At 45.4% G+C, this 27479-nt stretch overlaps 1 protein-coding gene across 4 annotated transcripts; it reads left to right on the forward strand.

Moving 5' to 3' along the window:
- Nucleotides 525-26378, forward strand: XRCC2 (X-ray repair cross complementing 2). Of its 4 annotated transcripts, none has more exons than XM_003134536.6 (3): nucleotides 525-687; nucleotides 14369-14450; nucleotides 24501-26378. In XM_003134536.6, the coding sequence occupies exons 1-3, from the start codon at nucleotides 649-651 to the stop codon at nucleotides 25220-25222; spliced, it is 843 nt and encodes a 280-aa protein (XP_003134584.1). In that variant the 5' UTR covers nucleotides 525-648; the 3' UTR covers nucleotides 25223-26378. The 4 variants fall into 4 exon arrangements, with proteins under 4 accessions (XP_003134584.1, XP_005673154.1, XP_013841012.1 ...); XM_005673097.2 differs by having other exon boundaries at nucleotides 552-687; nucleotides 14369-14529; XM_013985558.2 differs by lacking the exon at nucleotides 525-687 and adding an exon at nucleotides 834-1257.

Genomic DNA, 27479 nt, shown 5'->3' on the forward strand with positions numbered 1-27479 from the left:
CCAAAAAGAACTCAATAGCACTTCCTGCTGTGGTGCAACGGGATTGGGGGCGTCTCTGCAGCCACAGGACTCAGGTTCGAACCCCGACTTGGTGCAGTGAGTTAAAGGATCAGGCGTTGGCACAACTGCTACTCAAATTTGATCCCTGGGAGCTCTATATGCCACGGGGTGGCCAAAAAAAAAAAAAAAAAAAAGGCAAGAAGAACTTGATAAATCTTCTGGCTCCCTGTATTTTTAAAAGTTCATTTAAATTTCGTGTACTCTTTTTTTTTTTTTCCAGAATTAACCATGAACAGAGCCAGCCAGGGGCTTTCAACCCAAGAGAGAACAGAAAGGCCTGCTTGCTCCGTAAATGTTCTGGCTGGTTTTACCTAATAAAAGCAAATTGAAGTTTATGAGAGAGAAGAAAATAAAATCACCAGCTGTCTCCCCGTCTCCTAGGAGACGGGGTCTGACGTCACCCGAGGCGGGGCGGGCACCAGCCCTAGTGCGCAAGCCCGCCGCCTCCGCGGCCGCGCCGGACGCAGTGCGCATGCTCGCGCCCGGGTCAGCGGTCCGCGCCTGTGACTGGCTGCGGCGCCCGCGCGGCGCGGCGAGGACGCTGCTGGCGGGAAGGTTGAGTGGCTGGTGCGCCGAGCCTCCGGGGCGATGTGTAGTGACTTCCACAGGGCCGAGTCTGGGACGGAGGTGAGAGCCGCCGGGATAGGAGCCAGGGAGACGCGGACAGGGCGGCGGGCGGGCGAGGGAGACCGGAGGGCGCGGGAGGCCGGGGCGCGCCGGGGGGGAGGCAGGCGTGCGGGGCCCGGACGCCGGCGCCCCGGAGCCCCGCCCCCCCAAACCCGTTCCCCCGGGTCTGCGGAGGCCTCAGTGCGAGCACAGGTGGCTGTGAGGTGCGAGCCCTCGTTAGCGTTGTGGTCCACACCTGTCCCACGTTGACCACCGACGTGGTGAGCGGTGCGCGAGAAGCCAGGAAAAGCGGGGGGGTCGCTCGTGGAGTTTTCTAGAACAGTGGTTGAGTAGGTGGCGCCACCCTCTCCCTCTATTTTGTCCGTCTTGCTTGTGGCACCCAGCCCTCGCTCTCGCAGTTTATATTAGCCGCCTAAGTACCCAGGGCCTCACAATCCGTTTGACGCCTGCAAGAATTGATTCGGGTTGAGCCGGCAAGTATCGAGCTCTCATTATGTGTCACCCGCTGGTCAAGGAAGATGAGTAAGAAACGGAAGAGCCTCCGCTGTTGCAGAGCTGGAAATGCGCGTGGTAAATCGTGCTGTGCGTTCGAGGGGTGCGCATCCTAGAAGACTAACTGGGAGGAGGAGGTGTCAGCTGAAGTTTTAGGGACTTGGACGTTGGCTTGGTCAGGAGGGGGTGGCATTTGGAGCAGGAAGTTGCACGTATGTGAGTCCTGCGTTGAGCAAGAGCGTGGCTGGTGGAGGAGAACGGCAAGTAGGTTTTTGTAGTTGGACCAGAGCTAACGAGGGGAAACAGTGTTGGGAAGTAAGTTGAGAAATAGGCAAAGGTGGGTCCTGGAGGATCTTTTATACAGACAGGGAGAGGAAGCAATACTCCGAAATACTCCGAGCAAGCTTTTTCTGTAAAGGACCAGATAGGCAACCTTTAGGCTTTGCGGGCCATTTGGTCTCTGTCCGACTGCTCAGCTCTGCAGTTCTCCTGTGAAGGCAGCCAGAGATGTGTAAACAGAAGAGCATGGCTGTGGTCCAGGAAACCTTTTATCTTTTTTAAACTTTAGGATTTGGCCTGCTGGCCAGAGTTGGCCAACCCTTGCTCTTTGAGAGTCCAGACACTGCAGGGTATAAGAACTGCTCCAGTTACAACCTTACTGAAATGATCATTTGAAACCCAGGTTAAACTCGGATGCTTTCTGCAATCATAGCAAGCCTAGGATCCAAAAAATGAGAGCCCAGAACAGTCAAATCATTGAACAGAGAATTTAGCATCATATTGTTTGCTTACCACAGCTGTTTGGAGATCCTAAGCAAGGTTGCCTCACTCATGTTACTTTGGAGTGTGTGTGTGTGAGGGGGGGGGACACACGGCGACCTGAGCTGGACAGTGGATGTCCCTTCATTCTTTTTCCTTTTCCTTCTTTTCGACGTTCCCAGGCCCAAGATGGGACCTGCTTCATAGCAATGACAACACTGGATCCTTTAACCGCTAGGCCACAGGGGAACTCCTCTTTTTCATTTTTGTTGACAAAACCAACTAAGTGCACTCACTGTATGGCGTTACTTAATTTGTTTGGATTCTACTTTCTTTCCTAGTCTATTTTGTGGCTTCTACTTGGAGGCATTTTGTTGAGGAAGATATCTGAAGTCACGAACTATCCCAAGAAACCAAAATAAGCTACTTTAAAATTTGAATTCATAGTAATAACCACCTTATAAAATAGCTAACCTTTCCCACCTCTTGTGAATAGTAGGGAAAAGACCTATTGGGTCTCCCAAGAAAACAAAGTTGCAAAGAATATTTTCTTTTTAAACAGATTCTAGGTGTGCCGTTTATGGCAGGCTAGATAGCAAGTGGAAACTGTATCTTAAACCCTTGATTTGAAGAAGACAGGCATTGGAGTGCAATTCGCAATAGAATATTCTGTTCTTCGCTATACTTTGGCACAGTGGCAGTGGCATTTTTCCTTCTGTATTCCTCTGAGAGTGTTAGAAAAGACCGTGGTGGGATTTTGGTATCATCCAACTATCACCTGCACGTAGTTAAGTAGGGGCGTACCTGACGTTTTCTCAAAGATGCTAATGTACCTTGAATTTAAAAGAAACTGACAGATAAACAATTCAAGGTGTCTAGTTTTGGTTGTCAAGCTTTTGCTCTTTTTTAACTTTATTCTAATAGTTCTGTTATATTTATTTACTTTCTTTGTTAAGTAGTACATGTTTATGACAGAAAATTCCAGTAGTACTGAAGTGAAAAGTAGGACACTTCTTCCCCCCCCCCTGCCTTTTTAAGGGCCACACCCATGGTATATGAAAGTTCCCAGGCTAGGGATTGAATCGGAGCTTCAGCTGCTGACCTACACCACAGCCACATCAACTCGGGATCTGAGCCATGTCTGCCCCCTACACCATAGCTCATGGCAGTGCTGGATCCTTAACTCACTGGGCAAGGCCAGGGATGGAACGCACATCCTCATGGATGCTAGTCGGATTCATTTCTGCTCTGCCACAATGGGAACTCCTGGAAATTTTCTAGTGTCATCATTTCGGTGTAGCTGAAATGGAGAATGCTGGGCTAAAAGTTCAGAGACCTTGGTTCTAGTCTTGGCTTTGCTGGGAGCCAGCTTAGTGATTTGGGGTAAGTTAGGTGGGTTTTTTTAGTTTGATTGTTTTTTGGTCATGCCCAGGGCATGTGGAAGTTCCTGGGCCAGGGATGGAACCCATGCCACAGCAGCAACCCAAGCCACTGCAGTGCCAATGCTGGATTCTTATCCCGCTGTGCCAGAAGAGAACTTCAAGTACAGTTTTTGTGGGGTTTTTTAACTTAAAAAAATTTTTATTGACGTGTAGGTCGTTGCTCACAGTGCTGCTTTAGTTTCTGCTGCACACGGACAGGTTATGAAGCCTCGGCTTCTGTCTTTCTAAAACCAGGGCAGTCGGGTGTGATTTCTCCGTTCCCTTCCAGCTACGCTTCCCCCCAAGTCTTACCATCTGTTAAGTGAAGATTTTGTTCCACCTGTTGCTCAAGCTAAAAACCTTGAATTTGCCCACATTGGTTAGCGAGTTCTGGCCGTGAATATCGTGGATTTGACCCCATTTCACTGCCTTTACTCCAGCCATTCCTGTCCCTACTAACCATCACCTGCTTGGTTGTAGTAAGTTCCTGACCGGTCTTTGCTCCACCCTGTTCACACTTACTCAATGTATTTTCCCTTTCATATCCAGAGTGATCCTTTCAAAACCTGTGCAGGCTCTACTCTCAGAGATTTCCAGAAACTTCTGTATCTATAGTAAAATTCAGAATCCTGCTTCCTGCAAGGATGTGTGATTGGCCCTTCAGCCCAACCCATGACCTCGATCTCTTCTGCCTTTCTCAGCAAAGCTACCGCTCTCACCCTCACTCTTCTCAGACACACTGGTGGCCTCCATGTTTTGAATGTGCCAGATGTGCCTTTGCACTGTCTGTTCCCTCGGCCTGGATTGCTGTTCCCTCAGACACTGACGTGGCTCACTTCCTCACTTGCATCAAGTTTCTGCTCCCGTGCCCACTTAGACAAACGTGTCTGTCCGGTGTAAGGAGGTCCTTCCTACTGGGGGTCTTGGTTCCTTTGCCCAGTTTATTCTTCCTGACGCGCCTCTGTGGTCTTGTGTTGGGTCTTGTGTTGTTTACGTGCTGTGTTCCTCCCACCCCTGCCGTTTCAGGATCCCGAGCCATTCCAGATTTTGTTCTCTTTTGGATTTACTCCTTTAAGTCTCAGGATTTAGAACAATGTTTACCCCACACTTGGTGTCCGGTAATCATTTAATGATACATTTTATGCCTTCCTCCTCTTCCCCTCTCTCTGCCTTGCTTTATGTGTCATTGAAAAAAACAAGAATTCACAGAAACTCTTTTTTTTTTTCTTCTGTTGTCTGTTACTGATTTCTAGTTTGTCTCCATTATGGTCAAACACACTCTGTATGATTTCAGTTCTTGTAAATTTATTGAGGTTTGTTTTATGACCCAGGATGTGATCTGTCTTGATGAATGTTGCACGGGCATTTGAACAAAAGGTACATTCTGCTCTTGTTGGGCAGAGCGTTCCGTGTGTGAGCTGGATCCCGTTGGTTGTGTTGTCCAGATCTTCCAGTAAGTCACCTGGTTGCTGAGAAGTGGGTTTTGAAGTTCCAGCTGTAATTGTGAATTTGTCTGTTTTTTTCCCTTTCATCTGTATGAGTCTCGCTTCATGTTTTTTTAAGACTCTGCTATGTATACATTTAGGTATGTGTGTCTTCCTCGTAGGCTGATCCTTTTATCATTCTGTAGTGTCCCTCTTTGTCTCTGGTCATTTTCTTTGCCCTGAAGTCTACTTTAAAGTAATATAGAAACTCCTGCTTTTTCAGGAGTTTCATCAAGTCTGTATTTATAAAAGTGTATGTACTTGTTTTCTCTGAATTCTTCTTGTAAAGTAAAAGAAATATTTTTGCTTCTAAGAAAGGGCGGCCTCTCCACTGTGCTGTGGATGCCATCTCCTCCCCACCATGTCCCTCCTCCCATCAGCGACGTCACTGCTACCATCGTCCCAATCCTAAAACCGTTCTTCTTTGTCTGCTGCATCTGCAAGCTTTTTACCGGTCATTTCCATCAGCATCCTAACATGGAACAATAAAAACAAACCAGTAAAACTTCCCTGGACATCAGAACTCCATCCAGCCCCACCCTCTCACTTCTCAGCAGAGCAGTTATTTGTGCCCCGTGCCTGCACCTCCTGTCTCACTCCCTCTTCAGCCCACCATATCTGGCTCCTGCCTCCATCTTCCACTAAAGCTGCTCCTGTCGAAGTTGTCATCGACCTTTCTGCTGCTGGATGCTCATTTCTAAGTGCCCCTCCTACTAGACCCGAAGGAGCAGGACGTGTAGGTACTTGCTGCAGGTGGGCGCACTGTCAAGACCCAGGGAGGGGCTGCTCAAGGTGTGTCTAGTTCCTGCTCTCAGAAGAACCCACTGGAAAAATCTCACCTTCCTGGGGAACAGCGGATGGCAGGCTGGGAGAATCCACCAGGAGTGTTTCTCGAGGGGCTCTCCTCACATACAAGAGGATCGGGGACGGGTGTGTGTGTATGCATGTGCACTCGTGAGTGTGTGCGCTTCTTGCAACATTAAGCTGCAGTTTTGATTCTGTGCTTTGTTGTCTCTTTCTGGGATCTTGAGTGCAGTTGATTTTTCTGTCAAAATGAAGTTTTGGAGCACAGTCTGGTAAAAATTCCTAGTGAAATCTTAAGTATACATTTAATGCAATTACTAATTTGTGGGATGTCACAAATTTAAAACTTAATCCTTATAAATTCTGCTAGAAATTTGGCTTGGGTACATAGAGTAGTTTTTGCTTGACTTTTTATATATATATTTTCCTTTTCTTCTTATAGGATGATCACTTTTTACAAAATATTAGTTAAAAAGGCAGTAACTCTTCAGGGAATATACTTAGAAACGATGGGATTTTACTATTTGGTATTTGAATAACAGTTGTCTTTTCCATACAATTTAGACAAAAGCAATATGGAGAGCCAGGCCTAGTACTCTGCCCTGAAGGGCAGTTGAATTTTCTAAGTGGCAGAGGAGCCTAACTTCGCAAGTGGAAAAGAATTAGTCCTTTAATATGAGGGACGACCATGACAAGGGCCAGAGTTTGCCTTGGTCACGTGCATGTTAACCCAGCTGCTGATTTCCCTGCCTTCCTCCTCATTCTAGTTCCTCTTTTACTTTCTCTGTGTTATAGTTACACGTCTTTGCCTGGAGTGAATTTCTCTGCATTTCTGTAGTAAAACTACTAAGAATTGTATTCAGTTTGTAGGTGAAAATCCAGGCCTGTTTGGGGGCAGGGGTGGGAATATTTGGTTTAGAATGTTGACTTCTTAGGTAGACTTTTATACTGAACCGATTTGAAACCTTGCTACTGGGGTCTGTCTGCAGACAGATTTAATCTCAAAAGGTCAGGGGAAATGAGCATTTAGCCAAAACAATGATATACATGTTTGTCTTAATGTCATTCATTTCTGGTTAATTTGATCTTTAAGTGCTCCTTCCTGCTCCAGCATAAGGATTTTCGTAATCAAATGATGTTTTAGAACATCTGTATTATATGTTTTCTCCTCGACAGGCACTGAAGGTATAGGATTGCCTGTGAAATAGACTTTTGTTAATGAGTAGTAAGAACTTCGATAATAGCTGTGAGAATCCTCGTGGGCTTTTGTTTGGTAGATATTTGCGTTGAGTGTCCAGATGTGAACATCGGTATATTGGAGGTTCTCTTTTACTCTCCATCCTTCATCCAAGGCTGTCCACCTGTGACCTGTTGTTACCTTCAACTGAGCAGACAGCTGCTGAGTTTCTGCCCAATGTAAAGCGTTTGGAGTTGGAGGAGCCTCGACAGATGCTTTCCTTTTAAGCTCTTCCGTCCGGTCCGGCCGAGGGAGACTGGCTGGTGACGTGTTCTCCAGGGCACGAGTAGCTTGGTGGAGGCGGTGGCCTCGAGGAAGGTGTGGAACTTCCATTTGGTCTGGAGCCTGCGCCTTCGGGAATTCAGTGGAGAGAACGGGGAAAGGCCATTTCAGGTGGAAAGAAGTAGAGTGTTTCTCTAACAGTGAATGTTTTGTATGTCCCCGAAAGAACTGTATGCTGACTCCTTCAAAAATTAAAGGTGTCTCTCGCACACGTTAGAATTGACTCTCCCTTTTTTTGCCGCCACAGGGCCGCATGTTTATTTCATTTTTTTTTGTGTGTGTGTGTTTTGTCTTTTTTGGTTGTTGCTGTTGTTGTTGTTGTTGTTGCTATTTCTTGGGCCGCTCCCCGCGGCATATGGAGGTTCCCAGGCTAGGGGTTGAATCGGAGCTGTAGCCACCGGCCTACACCAGAGCCACAGCAACTCGGGATCCGAGCCGCGTCTGCGACCTACACCACAGCTCACGGCAACGCCGGATCATTAACCCACTGAGCAAGGGCAGGGACCGAACCCGCAACCTCATGGTTCCTAGTCGGATTCGTTAACCACTGCGCCACGACGGGAACTCCCGCATGTTTATTTCTATTTAGCACCTGCTGTCGTGTACTTGTTTTCACCTTTTGACTCTCTCTGTTAAATTCTTTGGGACTAGGAATGGTGTTGGCTGTATCCATTTGTCCCCAGCATTGAATACCCCTGACTTGCCTGAAGGTTTACCAGTGAACTTCTGTGTAATTGAGAATCACCCCTTTTGCAGGCTGTATACTTGCTCCGGTACTGACGTTGCTGTTGAGAACATGTGGGGCTCCTTGTGGTGTTAGGGGGAATGATTGAGAGAGGCCGGCAGACGAGTTAGCTCTTCAGCTGAGCAGGTCCAAAAACCCGTGTCTGTGGATTTGTCAGACTCAGAGATACTGACTGTGAGGCTCTATAGCCCAGGGAAAGAATTCCAGGCGAGGGGAGCCAAGGAGACCTCAGTTAAATCCTGACTCTGGCATCCACTAGTTTTCTCATCTGAAAAAAGAATGATAACAAATAGAGTTAATGTGGCAATTAAAACAGATAATGTATATAAATTATGTACCACTGATGCTACAGCAAGTACAAATAGTAGCTATTATTACATAGCTATTGTTATGATAATAAAACTTAGCAGATACTGATTTGCAAACCAAATGCCAAATCTGTTAATTTACAATATTAGTGAAACTGCCAAGTAGACTAAAATTGTTGTGTCCGCTGTGTATTCTTTTCCAGTTAGGAAATTTGGGCTCAGAAATGTTGCTTAGAGAATCCAGAGAACTAGTTGAATTATCTTAATAGCTACTGTCACCAAGCTCTGTTTGCCTGATGCGTTAATCCTCCCTGAAAGGATTAAACTGTCTGTCAAGCAGAACTTGGGTTCCCTTTACCCTGGCTTAACTGACTCTGTCTGCAGAAACTCCAGATTGATTATATCTGCTTTCAACTCATTCCTCAGATCTGAACAACATCATTCATTTTATCTAACAGTCTTATGCTACATTTTTTAGGTGTTTTTTTTTTTTTTTTTTGCTTAGGTTTAGAAGATACTTCATCCCATTAAGTGACTTCCTTAAATTATTAATATTACCCATTTATTTTTAAGGGCTCATCTATTTCCAAGATCTAGGAGGTACTTCCACTCCCTCCATTCAGTATGCCCTATTTTGGACATTGTGAAACATTGTTTTGAGGGAGTTTGTGGCGCAGCAGAAACGAATCTAGCTAGTATCCATGGGTTCAATCCCTGGCCCCGCTTAGTGAGTTGGGGATCTGTCGTTGCTGTGAGCTGTGGTGTTGGTCGAAGATGTGGCTCAGATCCCATGTTGTTATGGCTGTGGTGTAGGCTGGCATCTATAGCTCCAATTCGACCCCTAGCTTGGGAACCTCCATGTGCCTTGAGTGTGGCCCTAAGAAGACAACCCCCCACCCCAAAAAAAACCCACATTGTTTTGAAATTTCTCAGTGATAGATGGTTTTCATCCTTTGAAAATGAATTTGATTTTTTTTTGATAGGCGAGAAATAGATTTATTAGGATGGGACACTTGTGAGAGATGCAAGCGGGTAGCAGGAAGGTTCTGCCGAATTTGACTTTTTAATAATAGTGGAAAGTCAGATGCACATTGGCAGAGTCAGCCAGTTTGGTAAGAGGAGTAATACCATCTTTGCCTGAGAGCCGTGTCAATACAATTGTAATAATTTTTGAATGCTAAGGAGGAATTCCCAAGAGGAGGATTCTGCAATATGTTGAGCAGTGGCAGTAAGAGAAAGCAATTGGAGAAACTTTTCAGTTAGTCCTTCTTCTGAAGAGGATGTTGGTGATTTGCATACACTTTGAAACAACATTTTGTGGTGTTTTCACATGTTGCATCTGATCCTGGAAAGTTTTTCTCTTCTCCTGGCTGGACTCTCAACCTTCTAACTCAGTGGTTCTTATACTTTTTGGCCTTAGGACTGCATTTCACATTTAAAATTTATTGAGAATTTCAAAGAGCTGTGGTTTTTGCTTGTTTGTTTTTTGACTGTAATAGATGTAGCGTTACGTTAGTTTCAGGTGGACAGCCCAATGATCCAGTGCTTGTGTACTGCCGAATGACCACGGAGTTCCAGGTCACACCCATCACCAAAGGAGCTTCTATGTGGGTTACATCAATCAGTGAAACGGAGAAATTTAAAATATTTGTACTCAGGGAGTTCCCATCGTGGCTCAGTGGTTAACGGATCTGACTAGGAACCATGAGGTTTCGGGTTCGATCCCTGCCCTTGCTCAGTGGGTTAAGGATCCAGCGTTGCCGAGAGCTGTGGTGTACGTCACAGACGCGGCTCGGATCCTGCATTGCTGTGGCTCTGGCGCAGGCCGGTGGCTACAGCTCCGATTTGACCCCTAGCCTGGGAACCTCCATATGCTGTGAGAGCGGCCCTAGAAAAGGCAGAAAGACCAAAAAAATAAATAAATAATAAAAATTAAAATTAAAATATTTACATTCATGTACCAGTGATGATAATAAACCCACTGAATATTATCATAAATATTTTAATGAAAAATAGCTATTTTTCTAAATAAAAATGTAGTGAGGAGTGACGTTTTGCATATTTGGAAATTTCTTTACTGTTTGGCCGAATAGAAGTTAATTGGGTTCTCATCTCTCCTCTTCCAATCTATTATTGTATTGTCTGTCTGTCTGTCTTTTTAGGGATGCACTGGAGCATGTGGAGATTCCGAGGCTAGGGGTCCAATTGGAGCTGTAGCTGCCAACCTACATCACAGCCACAGCAACCCCAAATCCAAGCTGCCTCTGCGACCTACACCACAGCTCACGGCAACACCGGATCCCTAACCCACTGAGCGAGGCCAGGGATCGAACCTGCATCCTCATGGATGCTAGTCGGATTTGTTTCTGCTGAGCCACAACGGGAACTCCAGTCTATTACTGTAAGTTGTTCTGGTTAAAGTATATGAGGAGTATCTGGTCTTGAACAGACATTTAGCTGAAAGAGTGAGGAGTGTTTTAAGAGCTTTTCAGACAATTGTGGATATTCTTCTTTGATACTTTACCAAGGCTTTTTTTCCTGAAAATTAATTGCAACATAGGGTGTGAAATTATACCAGTGACCTTTTCCTACGTGACAACCCATCGATCTCTGCAGGACTTGGAGTGACCCTTGTCCAGGAATCGTGGGTTGTCGGGGACACTGGTTCCCTGACTTGGGAAGACCTTCCAAGTCCTGACACAGCACTTTACGTAATTGTGCCCCCACATCACACTTGTTAAAATCTCCAGTGATGTCACCAGCACCTTACATATTGAGGCGCTGTCAAGCTCACAGTTGTGGATAAAAGTTTTCCAAAACTCAGTTTTTATCATTGGCAACAAATACTGTCAGTGACTTCCCTTAAAGTGACAGGCTCACTGTCTTCATTTTCAATAAAGTGTCTGCCAGATACCGAAGTGTGTATAATCATAATTTGTCTATCATTTGTTTTTTAAAATAAAAGTTTGTTGTAGGAAAAAGTACCCAGCTCAGATAATCATACATTTCCTCAAGAAGAATCCTTGTATTTTGGAGCAAAAGTGCTTTCTTTATCTGTATATGAAGTGGGGGGAAGTCCCAAGACTGCCTTGACTTTGGACACCGACGGCAGAGTTCCAGGTCCACCAGACCTCGCTCGTTCTGACACTAACTGCAAGTTGGGGGGTCCCCGAGACCACCCTCAGGTTTAGTGATTTGCCGGGAGGATTTACAGAGTACGCTTGGTTATGGTTTACAACAGCAAAAGGATGCAGCTTAAAATCAGCCCAGGGAAGAGACAGGGACAAAGTCCGGCATTCCAGATGTGGAGCTGCCAGTTGTCCTGCCCTAGTGGAGCAGGGACGGTGCTCTTTCCCCAGCAGGAGTGGGGACAGTATGCCAACCCAGGGAGCTTACCTGCACTTGGGGGTCCAGGGTCTTTGTGTGGTTCTGTCGTGTGGACGTAGTCACCCGAACAGCTGGCCTGTCTCCAGCCCGCTGATACCAAAACTGACCCAAAGCCCTCACCTTACCTCCTGTTGTTAGCCCACCTCCTGTGGCTCAGGCCCCAGCAAACAAGGACACTTGTATCAGTGGGATATTCCAAGAGCCTAGAGATTATCTCCCAGGAGCCAAGGGTAAAAGGCCAGACCTCTCTTGGGTCAAGGTTAAATTCTTTCTTACTAGCATGCTTCCCCTGTCTTCACAGGCAAAATTTTAAAAGTACTTAAAGGTCATGATTTAATAGAACCAGTATTTTTTTACTGCCTCATCAAAAACATTTTTATGTAAAATAGTTTTGCTTGTTTGGCTTTTTATTTCTGCAAGTGGTGAAGGATACCGTTAGTTGGTGTGCTAACACGGCTTAATCCCGTTGCCTCGATTGTGCTGGGTGCCAGCAGTTCAGCCCACCTTGGCTGTTGCACCCTCAGTGCAAGTGTCAGCTTAGTGAAAAAGACAAGTAATGTCTTTGTACTTATGTAAATAATTGACCAAAGGGCACCCTCAGAATCTCTGCCTCAACTCAAAGCACTCTTTCCTGTGTGGTTAGCCATCCTTAGCTTGTTTTGTAATGAAATCTCATCTCCTAGAGGACCTACTGCAGGTTCTTTGAGGGTCGCTTCATTGTCTTCATTTCTATAATTTCTGTTTTACCTGCCATAGTGCTTTGTACATTAAATAGACATTCGGTAAATATTTGCCAGGAGTTCCCATTGTGGTGCAGTGGGAATGAATCCAACTAGTATCCCTGAGGATGCAGGTTTGATTCCTGGCCTTGCTCAGTGGGTTATGGATCTGGCATTGCCGTGAGCTGTGGTGTCGGTCACAGATTTGGCTCCGATCTGGTGTTGCTCTGGCTGTGGTGTAGGCCGGCAGCTAGAGCTCCAATTCAACCCCTAGCCAGGGAACCTCCATATGCCGCAGGTGTGGCCCTAAAAAGCAAAACTAATAAATAAATATTAGGAGTTCCCGTCGTGGCGCAGTGGTTAACGAATCTGACTAGGAACCTTGAGGTTGCAGGTTCGATCCCTGGCCTTGCTCAGTGGGTTAAGGATCTGGCGTTGCTGTGAGCTGTGGTGTCACAGACGCGGCTCGGATCCCGCGTAGCTGTGGCTCTGGTGTAGGCCGGCGGCTACAGCTCCCATTCGACCCCTAGCCTGGGAACCTCCATATGCTGCGGTACAGCCCAAGAAATGGCAAAAAGACAAAAAAAAAAATAATAAGTAAATATTAGCCAAATTAATGTCTAGAACCTTTCTGTCGCTGCAGGAAATCTTTTACAAAGGGTCACTGCTTTTCTCCCCTTTCCGCTGTGCTTTTTTGTGTAGTAGAGAAGGGTTGTCCAATCTGTGCTCATTCCTTAGGCCCTCGAGGATCAACTCCGATTACATTTTCCGTGTCGACATTTCAACCTTTCTTGAATTCTGCCTGCCCTGGTTCTAATTCCTTCTGTCTTGGAGCAGGCACTCCTCCAGGTTAGTGTGACAAACTCCAGTCATTTCTCCACATCTGGCTTTGTTCTCAGATCCACCCCCTAGTAGCCACAGAGAGCTGTGTGAATGCTGGTGACCCAGCTCAGGCTTACCTCGTGCTCACGCTGTGCCAGGCACTCGTGCAGCACTGTGAACCTCAGCAGTCCTGTGAGGGAGGTGCTGTTTGTGTTGCTCACTTTATTGATGAGAAACCTCAGGCCTGGAGAAGTGACCTAGCAGGTCAGGTTCTGGAGTCCCAGCTGTCTCCTTGCAACTGTTCCAGATTGCTGCTGCTGCTGCTTTTTTTTTTTAACATTTAATTTTTTTCAGTCTTTTTAGGGCTGTACCCATGGCATACGGAAGTTCCCAGGCTAGGGGTTGAATCAGAGCCACAGCCACCGCAATGCCAGATCCAAGCAGAGGCTATGGCCTATGCCGCAGCCCAAGGCAGCGCCAGATCCTCCACCCCCTGATCGAGGCCGGGGACACAACCTGCATCCTCATGGATACTGTGAAGATTCGCTTCCGCTGAGCCGTGACGGGAACTCCAGATGGCTTCTTAAACCCCCTCCTCCTAGCTGCAAGCCAGAGGGCAAGCTCCTGACTGTGGCATCCAAGACCCACTCCTGTGATCTGACTTGTGTTCTTTGAGGACGTCATCATCTGCTTGGTTTGTGCCACGAGCTCTGCTGCCCACAGTGCTATTTACAACCTTTGCACCTTGGCTGATGTTGTCCCATCCGCCAGGTGTGCCGGCCTGGGCCCTGTTCACCTCCCAGATTTAGGTGGGAGCTTCTCGGGGGAGCCTGCCTTTCTCACCTTTGTCCCTCCTCCCCTCCCGTCCTCTGGGTAAGGAGCTGACAATGTAGCGGGCAGACCAATTAGAAGCTGGTAACCAGTGTGGTAAGTACAGTGAGAGGAGGGTTGTAGCAAGGCAGCGTCACACGTCACTGTTAGCAGTTTGGTCTGGTGTCTGAGACTGCTGTCCCTACGTGCAACGGAACAGTACGTATTCTTCTGAATACTTGGACACACTTTTTCTCCTCAATTGTATTTCCTATTTCATATTTGCCTCCAAATCCTCACATTATGAAAAGTCTTAAGGATTTTGGGAAATTGTATAAATGTCAATTTCTAGGATTTTCTATTTTTAGATAATGAGTTTTCCTTTTTTTTTTTTTTTCTCCCTTTTGCAAGCTCCTTGCCCGACTGGAAGGTAGAAGTTCCTTGAGAGAAATAGAACCCTGTCTGTTTGCTGATGAAGATTCACCCGTGCATGGTAAACACACAATCTCAAGCCGAATAGAGGGTCATGAATGACGTTCTATAAACCATGGTCTCAAGCCAAAGAGAGGGTCGTAAGTTACATTTTGTAAAACAGGCTTTTCTCTGACACGAATTCATACACACATATATTCACACACACTTGTAGCCAGAGCCTATGTAGGTTAAACTGTGAAATTAAAAACTGAGAAAGAGGAGTTCCCGTTGTGGCTCCGTGGTTAACGAATCCGACTAGGAACCATGAGGTTTTGGGTTCGATCCCTGGTCTTGCTCAGTAGGTTAAGGATCTGGCATTGCTGTGAGCTGTGGTGTAGTTTGCAGGCACGGCTCGGATCCCATGTTGCTGTGGCTCTGGTGTAGGCTGGTGGCTACAGCTCCGATTGGACCCCTAGCCTGGGAACCTCCATGTGCCACGGGTGCAACCCTAGAAAAGGCCAAAAAAAAAAAATTTAAAAAGTTAAAAAAAAAAATTAAGAAGTTAAAAAAAAAACTGAGAAAGAGATCCTGACAAACACACTTTTAAGCCTTCATTATTTACGTCAGATGCAATGAAGTTGGGTAAAGATTGACTGTTCTGCAGTAAATCTTCAGAACAACCTTGTATCCCAAACAAGAGGGAAATAACGGACCCACTCGCTCTGTTAGCACTTCTGCACGAGGGAAAACCTAGAAAGAAGGTCATGTGGTTCTTTTTTAATGGAACCGCCTTAAATAGAGAAAATTCATCCATTTAAGTGTACAGTTCACACACTTGTGCATCTGTCACCAGACTCAATTCTAGAATATTTTCTTTACCCCCAAAAGAAGCCCTTACCTATTAGCAGTCACTCCCCCTCCCCTCCCCACCCAGCTCCAGGCAGCCACTCATCCAGTTGTTGCCTCTGTAGATTTGCCTTTACTGGGCCTTTCATATACTTGGAATCATATAATATGTGGTCTTTTGTGACTGACTTCTTTCACTTTGCTTTTCAAGATATCATGTTGCAGCATGCATCAGTAGTGCATTCCTTTTTAATGAAGAATATTCTATTGTATCCATTCATCAGTTGATGGACATTTAGGTTGCTTCAACTTTTTTTTTTTTTTTGGCTTTTTAAGGCCACACCTGCGGCATATGAAGGTTCCCAGGCTAGGGGTCTAATCAGAGCTACAGCTGCCAGCCTACACCACAGCCAGATCTGAGCTGCATCTGCAACCTACTCTACAGCTCACGGCAACACTTAACCCACTGAGCGAGGCCAGGGATCAAACCTGCAACCTCATGGCTCCTAGTTGGATTCGTTTAAGCTGCACCACGACAGGAACTCCAGGTTGCTTCTACTTTTTGATTGTTATGAATAATGCTGCTATGATTATTTTGTGTGCAAGTTTTTCTGTGGAGATGTATGTTCAGTTTTCTTGGGTAAAACCTGCAAGAGGAACTGCTAGGTTGTATGGTAACTCTGTTTAATATCTGGTGAGATTGCCAGACTGTTTCCAAAGCAGGTGCTTTGAGAATTGCCAGATTTTCCTTGCCACCATCAGCAAAGTGTATAATGGTTCCAATTTCCCCACATCCTGCTAACATGTTACTGTGTGTCTGTTTGATTTTAGCCTTTCTAGTGATTTTAAAGTGATACTTAGTGTGGTTTTGATTTACATTTCCCTCATGGCTAATGGTGTTAAGGATCTTTACATGTGCTTTTAGGCAATTTGTGTATGTAATTTGAAGAAATTTCATATTTCTTGCCAATTTACAAAATTGGGTTGTCTTTTAATTGTTGAGTTGTAAGATACTCCAGATACAAGTCCTTATCAAATACATATACAGATATTTTACAGATACATATACAGATATTTTACAAATACATATACAGATATTTTCTCCCATTCTTTTTTTTGGTTTTCTTAGGGTTGCACCCGAGGCATTGGGAAGTTCTCAGGCTAGCGGTCGAATCAGAGCTACAGCTGCTGGCCTACACCACAGCCACAGCAATGTGGGATCTGAGCCACGTCTGCAACCTTCACCACAGCTCACGGCAATGCCGAATCTTTAACCCACTGAGCGAGGGCAGGGGTTGAACACAAGTCCTCATGGACACTAGTCGGATTCGTTACCACTGAGCCACAACAAGAACTGTTGTCTCCCATTCTTTTCACTATCTTTGTCTTTTCACTATCTTGTTGGTCTCCACTGAAACACAAAGTTATTACTTTTCATGAAGTCCAGCAACTTATCTTTTTTTTTTTTTTTGGCCTCTTGGTGGCATGCAGAGTTCCCAGGCCAGGAATCAGATCCGGGTCACAGTTGAGACCTGAGCCATAGCTGTGGCAACGCTAGATCCTTAACACACTGTGCTGGGCTGGGAATCAAACCTGAGTCTTGGCTCTATAGAAACACTGCCCATCCCCTTGCACCACAGCAGCAGCTCCCCACTTAACAGTTTTTTCTTGCTCATGTTTTTGGTAGCTTATCTAAGAAGCCATTTCCTAATCCAAGGTCAAGGTGATTTACAGCTTTTGGTGTTATTGTAACTAATTCTGTTTTCAGTATTTTCCTTTTTTTTTTTTTTTTTTGTCTTTTGTCTTTTTAGGGCCACACCTGTGGCTTAAAGAGTTTCCCAGGCTAGGGGTCTAATTAGTGCAACAGCTGCCAGGCTAAACCAGAGCCACAGCAGTGCTGGATCCAAGTTGCATTTGCAGCCTACACCACAGCTCATGGCAATGCCAGGTCCTTAACCCACTGAGCAAGGCCAGGATCAAACCTGCAATCTCATGGTTCCTAGTCAGATTTGTTAACCACTGAGCCACGACGGGGACTCCTGTTTTCAGTATTTTCTGATCAGAGAACATACTTCTGTCATTTCAGTCTATTTAAATGTATCGAGACTTGTTTTATGGCTACATGTATGGTCTATCCTAGAGAATGTTTCATGTGCACTTGAGAAGAATGTTATTCTGCTATAGTCGGGGCAAGAGTTTTATTGATGTTTCTTAGTTCCAGTTGGGTTTTAGTGTTACTCAGGCATTCTGTTTCCTTGCTGGTCTTCTGTAAGGTTCTTTCCATTATTGAAAGCGGGGTATTGAAGTCTCCAGCTAAGGGTGATTTGTCTGTTTCTTCCTTTGGTTCTGTTAGTTTTTGCAGGTTCCATGTATTTTTGGCTACATACACATTTATCATCATTATTATATCTTATCGATGGATTGACTTATTTATCATTTATAGAATGCCCTTCTTTGTCACCTCACCCATTAGGATGGCTACGGTCAGGCAACCAAAATAACAGGTATTGGGGAGGTGGGGTTACAGATTGTTCTTTGGTGATGGGACTGTAAGATGGTGCAACCATTATGGAAAACAGTCTGAAGGTTCCTCAAAAAATGAAAAATAGAACTACTCTCTGACCCACCCAGTTGTCCTTCTGAGTATATATCCAAAAGAATTGAGAGGAGAGTATTAAGCTAATATTTGCACACCTGTATTCATAGCAGTACTATTCACAGTAGCTCAGAGGACATGCTATGTGAAATAAGCTGGTCCCAAAAAGAAAAATTCTTTCTTTCAAATTCTCTCTAATTATACGAGGTATCTGAAATGGTCAGATTCATAGAAACAGAAAGTAGAATGGTAGTTACTAGGCTCTTGAAAGAGGAGAGAAAGAGTTGTTTGATGGGTACAGATTTTCAGGTTTGCAAGATGGAAAGTTCTGGAGATTCACAACAGGGTGAATGACTTAACGCTCCTGAACTGTACACTTAAAATGCGTAAGATGGGAGTTCCTGTTGTGGCACCACGGGTTAAGAACCCGGCGAGCATCCCTGAGGATGCAGGTTCCATCTCTGGCCTCATTCAGTGGTTGGTTAAAGGATCTGGTGTTGCCATGAGCCATTGGAGGTCGCAGATGTGGCTCGGATCTGGCGTTGCTGTGGCTGTGGTGTAGGCTGGCAGCTGCGTTTCTTCTACTGCAGTAAAAACAAGGTGTCCTTTGTCAATCAGAACAATTTTTGTCCTAAAGTGTATTTTGTCTGATCATAGTATGACCCCTTGAGCTCTCTTTGGGGTGCTCTTAGCATGGGATTTCTTTTTCTGACCTTCTGCTGTCCACCTGAGGCTTGAATATAAAAGTGTTTCTATTATAGACAACCTGTGGTTGGATCATGATTTTTATTCTGTCAGTCTCTGCCCTTTTTTTGGACTATTTATTTAATCATTTATTGTTGGTTAAGAAAAGGTGTATGATTCCCATTTGGCATTCGTGTGTGTCTCTCTCTTGTTTATACCTCCTTACTGTCTTCTTCTGTGTTAAAGAGATGTTTCCAGTGTACCGTTTTAATTCCTTGTCATTAGTTTTACTTTATTTTTCCTGAGTTATTTACCTCATGATTACCCTGGGGATTAAATTAAAATCTTAATTTTATAACAGTCTAACTTGGATTAAATACCATCTTAATTTCAATATTTTATATAAGCTTTGCTACTGTGTAGCTCCATTCCACCCCCATCCTCGGCACTGTTGTAATTTACATATTTGTACTTTGTATGCCCTTAACCACACTTAACATTATTACCTAGTTAAAATCACTAACAGTACTTACTGCACTTTTTCCTTAAATCAGATGAAGAAAGAATTACAGAGGTAAAGCACCTGTGCTCTCTTATATTTCCCTTTGTGGTTATCTTTACCTGGGTGCTTATTTACTCATTTGGATTTAAGTCACTTTCTCCTACTGTTCTCTCATTCAGCTGAGGACTCCCTTCAGTATTTCTGTAGAGCAGATCTGTGAGCCAAAACGAAAATCTGAACTGTTAATACTAACTGACGAATTTTGATCAAACATATTAGAGGATTGAACTGTCTTTTTGTTTTATCAGAAAGAATATTATGAAGTTGAACCTTGTAAAACTGACATTAAAACTGGGTTGAGGAGTTCCTGTTGTGGCTCAGCAGTAACAAACCCAACTGGTGTCCATGAGGATGCAGGTTCGATCCCTGGCTTTGTTCAGTGGGTTAAGGATCTGGCGTTGCCCTGAGCGGTGGTGTAGGTCGCAGACACGGCTTAGATCTGGCGTTGCTGTGATTGTGGGGTAGGCTGGCAGCTGCAGCTCCAATTTGACCCCTAACCAGGGGACTTCCATATTCTGTGGGTACGGCCTCCAAAAGCAAAAAAAAAAACAAAAAACAAAAAACCCGGGTTGAAGCACGACTTAATACACTTAAATATTACATTTATAGAAACTTTTAAAACACCATTATGTTCAGTCACAAACAAAAATGTTTACTTTAAGCTTTGATACCTCTTAGAGCTGTGACTTGAGTTAGATGGGTACTCACTGGAGTAACAGCAGTTTATCAAAAACTGTTACAGGGAAGCTCAAGTTGAAGCAGCAAGAGATTTGGGGGTTCCAGGAGTCTAATGCTGCTGTAAACATATTTTTAATGCTTTGTTGGATAGTGGTTCCGCAGTACCGCATGTAAATAAACTCATTACCTCTTCAGTACTGTAACAATTGTAATCTGCAAGTTCAACATACTTGCTATACAATTAGTAGGTTGCTACCAAGATGATAGATACTTTTTGCTTTTCTTTCTTTTCCTTATTTTGAAGGCTGTTCAGATTCGTAAACTCACTCTGACAATCTGTTACCCAAACCCTCCGGCATTCTAGTTGTGAGAGTAACTATCAAGGCCAAACCATCCAGATTTTCCGATTTAGTTTAATTTGTCAAGTGTCATACTGTAGAGGAGTTTTTTGGGGGGTGTTTTTTTCTTTAACTGCAAGTTGTCATAGTACCTGGGCCGAGGGTGAGACTTTCTGTGCCAGCTCGAAGACCACATGAGAGCGACACCCAGTGCTATTAGAAGGGCCGTGTCTCCGCTCTAGAAGGTCATGTCTGCTGTGACCTTTGATCTTATGACTAGACAGCAAATGTTTATAAAATCATTGAACTGACTTCAGTTCATCATTAAACATATTCGTAGGGGGTCTCGTTCAAGACCTTAGTGATAATATTCATGTGTAATTTCCAGGTTTGCAGATTTTACTTACCCAGTTGTTATAAATGACCTTTTTACCTGCTTTGCTGTAAATCTGCAAAAGGAGAGTGTTTTTATCTACCTAATAATTCCTTGGCCAAGCTGAACTTGGCCTCAGTTTAATCTGTGCTGAACCTCCATATATATGCTGCACCAGCTGTTTCTTAGTTAACGTGAGGATATTTGGGAAGCTTGTTAAGCCATGTAGGAAGGTGCTCCGAAGGCCTTACTCCCCCCAGTTAGGCACCACCCCTCTTGCCAGGAAGATACTTGGCAGAGCCATTTTCATTTTTTTCCCTGTTCTGAGAATTCCAGAAAACATCCACAGCACAGTTTGGCTCGGACAACATCCTGTGGTTCTGTCTCCGTGTGGAGCCCTCCTCTTTTTTCAGAATAGGTGACATTTCTCTTATTGAATTATCTTCATTTGACTCTCTGGCCACGTGGAGCAGTTGAATTTTTTTTACTTTTTTAATGAGCCTGAAGTGTGGCGTCCTTCCTCTGGTTCCTCGGGGATTCCCTGCGTCCTTGTCTGATTCTATGCCTGCTCGGGTGTGGAGGCGGCTGCTGCTCCCTCTGCTGCCTTTTCCGTCTGTCTTCTGAGGATCAGGTTTTGTTTTGGCCGCTCCCGCAGCCTGTGGGAGTTCCTGGGCCAGGGATCAAACCAGAGCCACTTCAGTGACAGTGCTGGGTCCTTAACCCACCGAGCCACCAGGGAACTCCTGGTGTCTCCGTTTTTAAAGCAGGGCTCGTAAAATAATATTTATATTAAATGTGCTTTTGCAAATCATATATTTACTACTGCAAGGTTACTGTCCCGGACCAGTTCAGTGACCTGTTCCCCACTTCTCCCCTGCCATTTTTTTTAACTTTTAGAACTTTTCTGCTGCATTCAATATTATTTAGTATATTTCATTTTCTCGAAGTCTTTTGTGCTCTGTGTAGTTTTGTCCACATAGTTTTCCTATTAAATTTCTGTTTTGTCTGTCTTTGTGCTGACTCCTCCAACTGTGGATACAGCCCAAGAATTGAGTTTCAGTCTTCTCTCTTAATTTTAGGGTCACCCACCCCCAAAGGGTTTTCTGTTCTGTTTCTAGGCAGCTTTCTCCTGGACCACTATACCCAGCCTCTCCGTGCTGTCATGAGTCTTGCATCCTGGTGGCTGCGGGATGTGTTTATCTGTGATGCCCAGAGGTTGTCCTCACTCCCGTTTCGAAAGCTCTGTTCTCGTTAGGACAGTTACGTGATTATGTGAAAGGAAAGTCTCTGCTTTGCTGTGTGTTTACTTTATAACAGTACTTCCAGCCAGTCTCTGGGAACGTTTAAGTCCCACCTTGGGTTTGCTCTTGCCTCCTGAGTCAGGGCCGAAGACTCGATGGAAGTGATGCGCCAGCACGTCTGGGCCCAGGGGCAGCTGTAGGGGCCACGCCAGCATGGACAGATGGTTCCTGTTCTCTCCTCTGTTGGTCCCTCGTCCCAGGCCTTGCTCCCCGGCCTCCTTCACACCTGCTGGCAGCTGAGCAGCGCTGCACTCCCACCCGTGGCTCCCTGCGCACCTGCTCCCTTTCACAAGGCCGTGTGCCAAAGTGGACTTCTGGGCGTTTAATCTTCACCGAATAAGAACTTCCACTTTCATTCTCTCTCTCTCTTTTTTTTTTTTTTTTTTTTTTTTTGGTCTTTTTAGGGTCGCACTCATGGCATATGGAGGTTCCAGGCTGGGGGTTGAATCAGCTACTGACCTACACCACAGCCACAGCAGAGCGAGGTCTAAGCCGAGTCTGTGACCCACTCCACAGCTCACAGCAACGTAGGACTCTTAACCCACGGGGCAGGGCCAGGGATCGAACCCATGTCCTCATAGATACTAGTCAGGATTGTTACCACTGAGCCACAGCAGGAACTCCCACTTTCATTCTTCAGGTTTCTTTAATAAAGTTCTTAAGAAGAAAGCATTCTGATGAAGTACATTCAGATTTGTGCTTGTGCTGGGGACAGAAGCAGTGAACAGGGAGCCTCTCAAGTGAATCGCCGAAGTGCCGTAGCGTGTTGAGTGTGAGGATGGAATGTGATCAGGTTTGCTTCTCCCGCCGCGGGTGGCGTGAGACTCCAGTGTGGTGTGACGTCTTCCCTTGTCGCGTGTCAAGCCCTGTCGAAAGGTTGACCGCTGCTCAGCAGCCTCTGCTGCCGACTCGGGCGAAGGAGAGAGCGTGGCGAGGGGTCTGCTGGTGGTCTCCCTGTGTGCTTCCCCGCAGCCCAGCGTGGCCTCTGCACCACTTCCAGATAACGCTTGCTGGGCTGGGCTTTCAGCCGTCCTTCGCGAACAGCCGTCTTGGTCCAGGGGGATGTTCCTTCGTCTAGTGCACCTGGTTGGTTCTCTTTTTATAACGCAGAGCAGTCAAAGGCTTTTACTTGGGGTGAGGGGGGGTTTCCGCTTGGCCCCTCAGGTGTAGAGTGGATGAGAGTAAGCTGAACATCCGGGCTGAACACAGCTTTAGTCACTATGTTCCCTGTTAATACGAGCAACCATGACAGTTAACGTGAAAACAGCTTTATTCCTCGAGGCTGGAATCTTGGAGGGGGGGTGTGGGAGAATCTTTTTAATCAAAATTTTGAATTGCAAAATGAATGTATGATCGTAGTGGAAGTTGGCTGAGGTTTTATATGACTGTAAATACGGTATGGTAGCAAATTGCTAGATTTCTTATATGTTATTTGTGAATGTTCCAACATACAGTGGTTTGTTAGTAATACCAGAAAATAAAGTAACTGGATTCTCAGACTTTGTAATTTGTTTGGGGCCTAAGAATATGCGTTTTAACACAGTGTTTCCAGTTATGTAGTTGAGCCATAAATTAAATGGCAAACGAACAAGACCAGGCAGGCTGCTCTGTAGAGTGGATTTTGAAAAGCTCTGGAGGTGGATTTCTCCAGGTGCCTTTATGTAACGTGCGCCATCGTCAGTGACCGAATTACTGGCACCTACTTAGAAAGAGATGTGAAGTCTTCAGAGTTGAGAGTGGTTGCCTCTGGTTTGTGATGCTGGGAAAATAAGTCACAATGCAGATGTCATTTCAACAAGAGATACTCCCACGGCAGGGAGGAACTGAGGGCAGTTGGGAAATGCGTGGAGGGGCCTTCCCCCGCGAGGTGCCATTGGCGTTTAGGGCCTGAGAGCTGTGGGCTCTTACTGCCCTGAGTGTATGAAACTGCGCAGTCAAGAATTGGTCCACCCCTAAGGCCAGCACTGTGGAGAGCCACCAGGTGGGCTCTGACTGACAACCGTGTGTAACAGAAGCGCGGGGGTGCACACTGTCCTCTCAGTCCTGGCCCCCCGGTTCCTGCTGCACCCTCTGTAGGGCCTGTCCTCTTCCGTGTGTACCTGTCGTCCTGGCTGTTTCATCTCCAGAGAAGGGAGTGGCAGAGCAGAAGTGGCACCTGTGTCGGGACAGGAAACTCAGAGCCCCCCAGGCCCCCACAGACATCCGCCCGAGTCTCCTTGGCTCTTGTGATGCCCACTGACCTCTCTTGGCAGCGAAGACTGGGCAGGTTTGGAGCCGGGTACGTCGCCTTTTCCACCAGATGGGGTTTTGTATGTAAGGAAAAAGGAGAAAATGGATATTGGACAGTCAGCTGCTAGAAATGGTGTGCACCAGTGGCCAGAGCGTTTCAAAAGACCTAGGGCCGTGGCGCTTTCTTGCTCACACTGAGACATCCCCGAGTTGGTGGGAGGACGTGTGGGAGTGTGCCCAGGAGACCCCCAGGCTCATTGCAACACCCTGCCGTTTCGTCTTTCACATCGTCTTGGCACCAAGTAATGGCCAGTGCCTTTCTCAGAGGTGAAATCGAATGATTTAATTTCCTTATTTGTATTTGCTTATGTGACTCCATTTTGGCAAATGGATTTAGATTTTCCTTCAGAAGAAAAAATTTTCAGTAAGTGTCTTTTTAAACATTTTTGCAGGCATTTTCATTTTGTAGCCTCCCATTACTATGCTGCTGCCTCTTGACTGACATTTTTACATTTTACACAGGTGACATTCTTGAATTTCATGGTCCAGAAGGAACAGGAAAAACAGAAATGCTTTATCATTTAACAGCACGATGTATACTTCCAAAAGCAGAAGGCGGACTGGAAGTAGAAGTCTTATTTATCGATACGGATTACCACTTTGACATGCTTCGGCTTGTTACAGTTCTTGAGCATAGACTGTCGCAGAGTTCTGAAGAAATAATGAAATACTGCCTTGGAAGACTGTTTTTGGTATACTGCAGTAGTAGCACCCAGTTGCTGCTCACGCTGTACTCTCTAGAAACTCTGTTTTGTAGTCATCCCTCTGTCTGCGTTTTGATTGTGGACAGCCTGTCAGCTTTTTATTGGATAGACCGTGTCAATGGAGGGGAAAGTATTAACTTACAGGAGTCGACTCTGAAGAAATGTTCTCAACTCTTGGAGAAGCTCGTCAGTGAGTATCGATTGGTGCTTTTTGCAACAACGCAGAGTATAATGCAGAAAACCTCCAACGCAGCAGAAGAGCCTTCTTGTGCCTTTCGTCGCCCCGGTGATGGGGACATAGACTATAGGCCCTACCTCTGTCGAGCCTGGCAGCAGGTGGTAAAGCACAGGGTATTCTTCTCCAAACACGAGGATCCTAATACCAGCAGCCGATTTTCTTTAGTTTCACGTCACTTAAAAAGTAACAGTTTTAAAAAACTCTTCTTCATTATTGGAGAAAGTGGTGTTGAGTTTTGTTGACGTGTATCATGAAGTTGTCTGTTGTAGGATAATATGCAGGTTTAAAAAAGTCTTTAATAGGCTAAAATGATTTGATTCTAAAGTTTTCAATTCTAAGGGAATTTAATATAACTATGTCTACACAGACTGGATTTCTTAAACTAAAACAGCAAGACCTCGCACTATTCTGTTCCTAGGTCGTTGAAGATTATTCAAAGTGATGACAACAATTGTATATTAAGTTGTTTTAAAACTAAGATGCACATTTCAGTCCAAATAAAATGGAGTTTTATAACTTTGTGTCACATTTCTGGAGTTTAGTTAAGTACTTGTTTAGGAAAGTTGCAATGCATTTCTGATTTTTCATTTGTAACTCCCTTAAGAAGTTGTGAATTTGGAAAATGTTTCTGTAGAACTGTTATTTCTGTAAAAGGGATGAAAGCAAGGAGCCTACCCCATCTGCCTTTCACACCAGAGACCATGGAAAGTCAGAGCATTTTGATGTGCGTTACACTGAATTCCGAGGTGGAGCCGCATTGTGGTTGGGTTTCTGTTTAATTTTTAGAACACAGGGAAATAAACACCCTTTCAAGGAATTCTGTAAAATTTGAAGTTTTCATCTCCCTCTTGTTAAGTGATAGACAAATGCTAAAACTGTATTAGGAGTTCCCGTCGTGGCTCAGTGGTTAGCGAATCTGACTAGGAACCGTGAGGTTGCGGGTTCGATCCCTGGCCTTGCTCAGTGAGTTAAGGATCCGGTGTTGCCGTGAGCTGCGGTGTAGGTCGCAGACACGGCTCGGATCCCACGTTGCTGTGGCACTGGCATAGGCCGGTGGCTACAGCTCCAATTCGACCCTTAGCCTGGGAACCTCCATATGCCGCGGGAGCGGCCCAAGAAATGGCAAAAAGACAAAACAAAACAAAACAACTGTATTAGAGCCGAGTATCACTAGTGTTTTCTTACCCATTTAGAACAGTGCAGAGGTGCCCTGGGATGAACTGCTTCCAGCTGAGAGCTGGACAAAGCTCCATATGCTTTGGTCCAGCAATGGCCAGAAAGGCGAGCCTCCATCTCAAGGAACATGCAAGGTAACGCATTGTGAAGGAGGAAGAAGAGTTCAGAGCTTCAGTTTTTATGTTTTAATCTAATAAAAGATTACATTATATCAACATTTGATATTCAGACTGACCCTGGCATTCGTTCAACCTCTAGATCAGACTGCCTTGTGTCACATACCTATCTGAGCTTTTCTCTGGGGAAAGTGGAAAAGGTTGACAGTGGTATTGTTACAGGTGTATTTATTCACATGTAACCTACTTAGTTAAAACTGCGCTGGCATCTCACCGATCCTTTATAAGAGTGTAAGGATCATCTTCGTAGTGCAGGTGTGGCAGGCCTACTGTCTGTGCCTGGCCTCTAGCTTAGCTGCAGTTCCCCAAACCCACAGAGCTCTGAAGGTGTCTTCTGGATGCCAGAACCTGCAGGGTGGGGTGGGGGCCACTCGGGGTGTCCTCAACCAGCAAGGGTCGGGATTTGTGGATCAGTACTCGCCCTTCCCCAGGGCGGGCGCTCCCTGTGGGACCTGATTCCCAGGGGCTTCTAGCAGTAATTGCTTCATTGACACACTGCACGCTGTCTTCGTCCTTCCCTCTCGCTCCCCCACATGGGGCCGCCTGGGCTTGTCTCTCCAATGAACAAATCCCGATCTAGGAGCTCCTTTCATGGTGGGTCAGAGGGAAACCAGACCATTAGCAAACAGGAAAAAGTCCTCAGCCTGACAGCCCCTCTGGTCCCAGTGTTTGCCCTTGAGCCACATCCTGGTGTTCTAGTTGGCAGTCAGGTTACTGTCGTTCACACCCACTTATTCATATCCCCTCAGTAAATGTCATCTCGCTATTAATATACCTTAAAATGCTTAATTATTAATCCATAGTTCATCCTTTTTCACTTTATGTTTTTGTGTATTTTACATGTTTCACATAAGTCCTTTATAAATAACTGTATGTTGGAAAATACTTATCTCTCTCCCTGATAAGAGTATGTGGGTCATTAAGTCGACAGTCTCAGAGTTCCCACTGTGGCTTAGCAGGCTAAGAACCCAACATGGTGTCTCTGAGGACCCGGGTTGGATCCTTGGCTTCACTCAGTGGGTTAAGGATCTGATGTTGCCACAAGCTGTGGTGTAAGTTGCAGATGTGGCTCAGATCCAGTGCGGCTGTGGTGTAGGCCTGCAGCTATAGCTCCAATTCGAACCCTAACCCGAGAAGTTCCATATGC

Source organism: Sus scrofa, chromosome 18, assembly GCF_000003025.6.
Source record: "Sus scrofa isolate TJ Tabasco breed Duroc chromosome 18, Sscrofa11.1, whole genome shotgun sequence".
In the NCBI taxonomy this organism is placed as follows: Eukaryota; Metazoa; Chordata; class Mammalia; order Artiodactyla; family Suidae; genus Sus; species Sus scrofa.